Source organism: Sceloporus undulatus, chromosome 2 (assembly GCF_019175285.1).
Source record: "Sceloporus undulatus isolate JIND9_A2432 ecotype Alabama chromosome 2, SceUnd_v1.1, whole genome shotgun sequence".
Lineage (NCBI taxonomy): Eukaryota > Metazoa > Chordata > Lepidosauria > Squamata > Phrynosomatidae > Sceloporus > Sceloporus undulatus.
The window spans coordinates 51,498,686-51,507,735 of NC_056523.1; the positions used below are offsets into that span (position 1 = coordinate 51,498,686).

At 42.6% G+C, this 9,050-nt stretch overlaps 1 protein-coding gene across 1 annotated transcript in view; it reads left to right on the forward strand.

Annotated features, from left to right (window-relative positions):
* Positions 1-3,311: 3,311 nt before the first annotated feature.
* SLC41A3 (solute carrier family 41 member 3) overlaps positions 3,312-9,050 on the forward strand; it is a 48,124-nt gene continuing 42,385 nt past the window's right edge. Inside the window, exons 1-2 of the mRNA XM_042447462.1 lie at positions 3,312-3,568; positions 4,588-4,983. Of these exons, the coding sequence (XP_042303396.1) occupies positions 3,374-3,568; positions 4,588-4,983 (591 nt within the window). The 5' untranslated portion in view covers positions 3,312-3,373. The remainder of the gene's footprint in view (positions 3,569-4,587; positions 4,984-9,050) is intronic.

A 9,050-nucleotide genomic window follows, 5' to 3' on the forward strand; every position in this document is an offset into this window, starting at 1 on the left:
TGAGTCGGAAATGACTTGAAGGTACTCAACAACAAAGGATGCTATATAGAGACCGGAATGCATATGTGAGCATTCTTATATGTGTTACTTTGTGAATATAGCTGACCTTGATTTTTGTTTCTTATTTTATAGCAATTCTTACTTTTTGTTCTGTCTTTTTTAACCACCTATTCAGTGGTGCAAGATGTTAGGCACTGTTTAGAAATGTTGTGATGAGAAGAAAATCTATTTTTTTCCAAGTGTTAACATATCTAAGTGTTTCTTATTTCTGTGTTGAGAGGTCTGCCAGTTTACTGGAGACACCTTAACTTTGCAATAAAAAATAATTAATTGTACACTCAGGTCTTCTGAGTTAACTGCCACTTTCTGACTGTTGATTCGCTTACTGCCTCTTTTTTATGGTCTTTACTTATTGATAGAGGGAGAAAAAGAGCAATAAACTCATTCACCCCAGACTGTTGAACCTTTTTATAAGCCATACTTGCTACTGCATCTTTTCCTGGCACTCAGCTTTAACAAGGTCTTGCCTGTGCCGTGAAACCATTGCTGGAGAGGAATAAAAATAGATGTCTCCTCACCTGAGAGCAACTAAAGTCCTCAGGGCTGGCCTACAAAAGCTGCTGCCATACTGAAGCATTAATGCAGTTTGACACCACCTTAACTGTCATGGCTATATTCTCTGAAATTCAGGGATTTGAAGTTTATTGTGGCACCAGAGCTCTCTGACAGAGAAGGCTAAATGTCTCACAAAAATACAAATTCCAGAATTCCATGGCACTGGGTCATGATAGTTAAAGCAGTGTCTAACTGCATTAATTCTGCAGTGTAGATGAAGCCAAAGGGGCACCATTGTCTCAGTGTGCAGGAAATACTGGATTCATAATGAGAGTTTGTAGTATTTTGTTGTTGTGTGCCTTCAAGTTGTTTCCGACTTATGGTGACCCTAAAGCTAAACTGTCTTGGGGTTTCCTTAGCAAATTTCTTCAGAGGGGGTTTGCCATTGCTATCCTCTATGATTGAGAACATGTCACTTGCCCAAGGTCACACAGTAGGTTCCATGGCTCAGTGGGGATTTGAACTCCAGTCTCCAAGTGTCCTAGTCCATCCCTATGCCATGCTGATGCTCTTAGATTTTTATTATTATTAATGAATGACAGTTAGATTTGGGAATTGAGGTTATAGCCTTGCATGGAGAGGATTCTGTGATGCGTCTTCCCCTTGATAGATCTTTGTGTGAATAGAATCACAGAGATAGGAAGACACCACAAGGGCCACACAGTCCTATCCCCCACCATGCAAAAATACACAAATCACCCTCAACAGATGGCCATCCAGCCTCTGTTTAAAAACCTCCAAAGAAGGAGACTCCACAACACACCAAGGCAGCCTATACCACTGTTAAACAGCTCTTACCATCAGGAAGTTCTTCCTTATGTTGAGGTGGAATCTCTTTTCCTGTACCTAGAATCCATTGCTCCAGGTCCTATTCTCTGGAGCAGAAGAAAACAAGCTTGCTCCATCCTCAATATGACACACCTTCAAATATTTAAACAAGGCTATTATATCACCTCTTAACCTTCTCTTCTCCAGACTAAACATCACAGCTCCCTAAGTTGCTCTTCATAGGGCATGGTTTCCATAATGAAATGCACAGATACAGGGGACACCTGGCTTGGCACCAGTACATGTGAAAGGGATCTAGGAGCCTTAGTAGACCACACGTTGGACATGAGTCAACATTGTGATGTAATAGAATCCAGAATTAGTAGAACTAGAAGCACCACTGTGGTCCAATGGGCTTTACAGATGATCAGCAATCAGGATCCAGTCTCTCACTGAAGTCCAGCACTCTAAAACAGGATTGGGCATCTGCAGAGGGGGCAGAGGCCATCTTGTGTTTCAGCATACTGGAAGTGATGTTACATGACTTCTGGATGCTACCTAAAACTTGCTGTAAGTGTGGCAGTTTACCTCCCCTAACCCCTCAAAACAAAGGCGAAAAAGGGCAAAAAGAAGCCAAAGTAGCATGAATGACCCTTCCGATGTCACCAGCCTCCTCACCCTTCATAAAGAATATGCACAGAGGGTTTTGCTCTTAAAGAATTTATCAAAGAAATAACAAAATCTCCCAGCCAGAGAACTCCATGATCTAAACTCCCACACAGCTGACAAAGTTTGAGCAATCTCAGCTAGAACTTTCCATTCTTATTTTGTCAAGGTCTTGGGCCAATAGTATTCCGTTTTGACCATTTTTATGCTTGTGCCCTTGCCCATGGACTGTAGTATCACCATGGATACTGTTGCTTTTCTTTTTCTTTAAAAGCCATGTATTACGACACCTTGCAGACTTGTAGGATGGGAAGTAAAAAAGCTACATAAAAGCCACTGAAAACTTTTCCATTGACTATAGAACTACCTTAAATAGAACTTGTGCAGAGACTCTTATCAGGGCCTTTGCATAGTAGCTGAAAGTTGAAGTGATGACAGCAGATAAGGGGGTTAGCCTTTGAAGCTCATTGGCATTTACTGAGGTATTTTTTCCCCTTTCTTCTGAAAGTCAGTCATTTAGAGATAGAAACCACATATTCCTGAACTCATACAGCCTTAACAAGGCTGGGGAAATGGAGAGAAGAAAAGGGAGCTGAAAGATAAAGGTGCCCTTCCAGCAAGTACATCTTCCTGGCTTTTCCTGTTGACCTGTTCCATAATATCTGTATTTTCAGTAGGATTAAGTTCATGTTCCTGGTGACCTTTCTTCACCTTGAAGAAACAAGAGGGAAAACAAAAGAAAACTGAAAAGATAACCTTCCCTCCCCCTCCTTGCCTTGGGACTGCAAGAAAAGTTCGGTGTTACGCATGGTGAGCCTGAAGCAGTTGTGGTTGTTTCAACAGTGCAGGCTTACATTTTAAACCACCCTATTTGTAACTTGAGGAGAAAGGACATCAGTGGCTGAAGTATTCCTACACAACCTGTCACTCTTTGCACTGGTACTCCTGAATGCTGTAGGTTAAGCAGGTCTTTCTGGTTTCCAGCCAAGTGGTAATAGGTGAAGAAGTGGTTTTAAATGTATTTATCTACAGTACATACATTTTAACAATCCGATCGTTTCCTCTGGATTCTGTTTCCTCTCTGGAGCTGCCTTGAAGCTTAGCGGAAGCTGTGCTCAGTTAAACCAAGCACATTTTGGAAAGCAACACTGTTGCTGTTTGGTGGAAGACGAGAAAGACATCAGACTTAAGACGAATGGTGGCACAATCATAACTGAAAAGTACCTTCAACTCTGGACTGTGCAGCTGAGAGGTGAGAGCACCTCCTTTTCTGGATCTCCTCTTGCTCTCCTGTTTCTTGAGTATGGGTTAATAACATTCAGTCATGGTGGTCACCCAGCTGAAATTGGAGCTGCGCTTCCAGGGAAAGAAACTCAGGGGTTTCACCTGTAAGTTCGTCAGATCAGCCAGTGGATTCCTTCCGGAAACATCCTTCTCCATTGCATCACAGATCTTTGGGCCATTCATCTTGGCAGGTTTAGGCATGGTTGCTGCTGGCTTGTTGATGGATCGTATTCAAGTATGTATGTTTCTTTGTTTTTTCAAGTGGGGTAAATGGCTGGTCTGCCTCAGTGACCTTGAGCATACATTTTTAATATGGCTATTTGATAGCTAAGTGCAATGTAGCGTTTTGTCTGCTCATGGGGGGAAGCATCTTCCGTAAATATGCCCAAGTCTTAAAGGGCCTAATGGGCAGTCTGGATGAGATAAAACAGTGTTAATTCATTTTTCAAGACATATTTCTGTAGTCTTTTCTGGAGTACAGAAAAGAGGGTTTAGTTGATCAGAGAGTCTCTTCAATTAGTTATATAATAATAACAGGTTGAGCAACAGGGAGTGACGTGTGAGGATATAAATTATTGAGAAATGCCACCTACACACGGTTACTGATCTCTCAAGATGGATGGTGGGTAACCATGACCACTTGTACTGCCCAGAACCTAAATGGATCAGCTGGGGGTTGGGGTGGTATTCTCCCATATGGCATATCAGAGAGTTGGAGGAGGCATACCTTTTCATCCTGCCTTCTAAGATGCTTTTGGGGCTAGTTCTGCCCCTTTTCAATGTACGTTAAACTGACCACAGGATTCCATGATACCAACAGGACAGGGTGCTTCCTCTGTCCTCATAGGACCATTTTTGAGAGTAGAGGGATTTTTTTATGTCTGTACATTTTCATACGTCTGCATAGATAATCTCCTGAATGAGCAGATGGTCTTACTTTGTCTGTGGTGAGCCCATTTAACTGCTTGGTTGAGTTCAATGGCAATCATTGAGCTGTCCATCCTTGTACACACAAGCAGAAGAGATTATGCCTTCACAGGACAAACCCATCTAGGAACTACACCCCGTGTGTTTCAGTGAGACTTATTTCATAGCATTGTCCTGCTAATTTTGGAAATACCCTTTCCAGCATATAAGGCGACGGGGAGTGTAAGACAACCCCCCAAGTTGCCCGCCGGCTGGAGGGGGCCTCTCTGGAGGCCTTAGAGAGGATCTGCGGCGGCTGGGCTCTCCCCGCCATTTTTCTTCTAAAAGGCGGCAGGGAAGCGGCTCCAGAGCTGGCTGGGCCGAGTAAAAGAGCCGGCCTCTTACTCCTCGGCGCTACCGCCACCACCGGGGATCCTGCGATCCTCCAGCGGCTTCAGAAGTCTTCTGCGGAAGCCGCCGCCACCCGGGATCCTCCACTCCTCCAGCAGCTTTCGTGGAGGACTTCTGAAGCCGCTGGAGGATCGGAGGATCCCTGGCGGCGGTGGCGGGAGCAAGGGGCCGGCTCTTTTACTCGGCCTGGCCAGCTCAGGAGCCGCTTCTCCGCCACCTCTTAGAAGAAAAATGGCGGCGAGAGCCCAGCCGCCGCGGATCCTCTCTAAGGCCTCCAGAGAGGCCCCCTCCAGCCAGCGCAAGTGCCGGCTGGCTGGGAGAGGACTCAGGAAGGTGGCTATGCCATTCGCCTGACTCTGGGGTAAAAATCCGGCCCATAAGGCAGACTGAAAGAGTCGCCTTATACGCCGGAAAATGCGGGGCATACATTTCCTTGCTGAATATAATCAGCAGCAAAGGCTAGAAAGGAAGGCTGTTTCCAGCATTTTTAGGCCTTGTTTTATGCTTGTGTATACATCCATTTGGGGTGCACGGTTTGTCACTTTCTGGTTCTGATAGGAATTTCATCAGATGGGTGTTTGTGTTGGAATAATATTAAGGATAATTCTTCAGTATTTTTAAGCAACTAAGAATGCTCTTGCTGCTTGTCCCTGTGCATCAGCTGATGTGCAGCAGTAAAACAGGGGGGAAAGCAGACAGTTCACATTACATATAAGGAATGGAAACCAAGCAAGCATTAATTATTTCTGGCAGCAGTGAATGAATGTCCTGCATGGTGTCATGCCACATGAATCAAAATATCTGAGCTGTACTAGATATAATGAATCACAAAGTATATTTGCAGACTTTATTGAGTACAGATGTATTAACAGATCCCAAACATACCAAAACTGAACAGAAAGAATGGTAAGCGAGATCCAAAAGTATTCATAGTGTGTATGTTGCTCACTTTACAAAAAGGCAGTCCATGTTTGTCACCACTTTCTGAACTAAAGCATCACAAGGGAAGCAAAATTATAATGTGTAGACAAGGAGGAATGAGCGACTCCTGGCTCCCATTTGAAATGAATGGAGAGGTCACTGAATCTTCCTGTGCATTCATGGGCTTATTAAAAATTCAGATTACTTGCTTTAATTATTGAGGGGATTTAAGCCTGTGCCAACAACTTTTAAGGTTAGATTTGGTGCAGTTTTTTTAAAAAACTAGGGTTTTATATATACAAGTTCTGACAACTGTACATCAAAAGGAGAAGAATTTGCCCTTTCAGAATTAATCATGTCAGGGTGTTTAATTTTTTCCATTACTGCCTGTAACTTAATTATAAGTGTAATATTTTTATGACACTTGATGATGGTTAGAGACATTCATGTTTAGGCTTCCTTTGTTATTGACATAGTGACTGTTGTTGTCCCCATACCCTTTACCAATCTGGTTCAGATGACTTTTCAGCTGTTTTCCAGAGCTGCTTGTCTCAGCTGTATGTTCTTCTGTCCTTCTGAACCCATCCCCTGTATGAGAGGTGGGAATCAAGGTGTCCTTCAAATGTTGTTAGACTACCTGCTGCAGTAGCCCTCACCACCATTGCAAACAGTTAAGGAGTACTAGGAGCTGCAGTCCAAAAGGATCTGGTGGGTCCTATGATTTCTATCCTCTCTTATACCATGACTCAGACAATAGGAGCTGAGTAGTACAGTACTGCCATTGCAACTGTCAGTGTATCAATATACAGTGCTCGTCCCTGGCACGCTGGGGAAAAATTTCCTTACCTAAGATAGTGTGAGATGCATTGATTTATATCTTTTTGCAGGCATGAACAGTGGTGGATGTTCTGCCCTATAGGATGAGAGGTCACCTATGTTTATGGAAAAGTATCAGGATGTGCATGTAGCATGTATATTAGGGTGTTCAACACTTCTTCTCTCAAGGCCCAAGGAAGTACCACTAGCTGCAGAACATCATGTACATACACTAGGCTGAGTTACCTACAAAGCTGGTTCTAGGAATAACTAGCCAGGAGCACCGTAGGAGACTTCCACTCCATTGATGACTGATATCCTTTAGTGGATGGGAACTATGAAAAAAGGAGGTGGGAGAAGGAAGGTGTTGGAAAATGAAGTTGGGATCTAGCCAGGTGAATTGCAGAGGAGCTATTAGAGGGGACAATATATAAGCAGGTGGTGGGAAATGGAGAGAAGACAAATGAAGAAAGATAGGCAAGCAGAGGGAGATTTAGAAGTGAGAAACTTAGGCAGATAGATAGGCCAGGAAGGAGGTTATTGATAAAATTACTAAAGAGAAGAAGGGAAAGGAACTGGGTGAGAACTGAGGCTAGGGAGTGGACAAGGAAGATACTGAATGCAGGGGACCTGAAAGGAGTAAGCAGCAAATTTGTGCATGTGTGTTATAGGGAGGCTAGGAAAATGACTTTTCTGTCCTTGCTGTCACTCAGTTCTTTAGTTGTTCTAATTTGTAAACCTGTAACTCTGACGCTAAACCATTTTTATCTTTTGATCTAATTTTTTTTTTTGTCACATTTTTTCCAAAGGCCATTTAGAACATAATGTTCAGCTTCTGGCTTTCGTTTGTTTTTTGTGTTTTTTTCAAAAATGAATAATCCACAATTGACATGTTTGCCATTATAATTTCCAGTTGCTTTCATCAGCTTTCAGTTGTATCTGTGATTAGGCCAAATAAAGTACTGTAGCAGTAAACACAACAGTGGTACACCTTCCAGTGCAACTTCTTACTTGAAATATGTTCTTCCACAGCCAATCATATTGCTTCTCCATTAGCTAACACCCAAAATGAAATGTGGAAATGAAAAGAAACTGAAAGTTTTGCTCAAATGCCATGGGCCCTTGGTATCCACTGGGTCCGGGACCCGCCATAGATACCAAAGTGCGTGGATGTTCAAGTCTCATTATATACAATGGCACAGTAAAATGGTGTCCCTTATATAAAATGGCAAAATCAAGGTTTACTTTTTGGAAGTTTTGTTTGTTTTAAAATATTTTCAAGCCATGGATGATTGAATCCATGGATGCAGAATCCATGGATATGGAAGGCCAACTGTACTAAACTCTACTTAAGCAATTCCAGGAGTCCTTTGTGGTTTTTGTTTGTTTGTTTTGTTTTGTTTTTACTGCACTGAAATCCACCTTGGGTAGCTTTGTGTGAGAAAAATAATTCTTTGGGATTAAATACTTATTTGCATATGTATTATTTACATAGAAAACCTACCTTTTGTTGAGTATGTGAGTTCAAGTGACCAAATGTGGATCCCTTCTGCTTCATGTCATTCTCTCAACAATTCTGTGAGACAGATCAAGCCTGAGAGAGAGTGATTGGCTCAGGATAACCCAGTAAATTTCATGGCTCCATTGGGACATGTGTCTGGATCTTCCAAGTCCCAGTCTAATCATATTTTACTGTACATCAGATATACAGTGGGGCAAAAAAAGTATTTAGTCAGCCACCAATTGTGCAAGTTCTCCCACTTAAAAAGATGAGAGAGGCCTGTAATTGACATCATAGGTAGACCTCAACTATGAGAGACAAAATGAGAAAACAAATCCAGACAATCACATTGTCTGATTTGTAAATAATTTAATTAATCAAAGCATTCCTTTCCAAGTGCACATAGACTGACTATTTAATTATCTGTCTGAGAAACTTTCTTAGTATCAGAGTAAAGATGACTGGTCAATAGTTGCTCAGGTCCTTGGTTTTCCCCTTTCTGAGGAAGGGCACAACATTTGCCCTCTTCTAATTTATTGGGACCTCTCTTGTTATCCAATAATTCTTAAAGATCAATGGCAGTGGCTCTTTTAGTACTCTTGGGCGCTTTACAGACCGCCCGTTTGGGGCGGCCTGTAACTGGCCCTTTCCCCACCAGATCGGGGCCTCAACTGCCACAGGTGTACATGTGTGTGTGCGCATGTGCACATGTGTGCGTGTCTGTGCCTCTTTGTGTGTTTGTGTATCAACCCTTCAAGTTGGCTGCAAATGTGTATGTATCTACCCTTCAAATTGCCTTCTGACTCACTGATGCAAATATATTTGAAATGTTAATCACACCACCAATGCGAATGTATTCGAAACACGTTATTCACACTGCCAGTGATGCAGAGCAGTGCGGATCTTTGGGGGAAACAGAAAATTTCCTGTGTTCATTTGCCCCTGGTTAAGTGTGTTTTTTGGCAGCTCCCTCCAAAACTGTGTCGGGTGTATTCAGGGTGCATGTGAACAACAGGGATTCAACCTGAATTCAACATGGATTATTTTCATGTGAATAGGGGTTAGAACACATACCAACAGGTTCAGATTAAAAGAAAAGAGATTCCACCTAAACATTCGGAAGAACTTATTTGTACTGTAGGACTCCCTCAAAGAGCGGTGG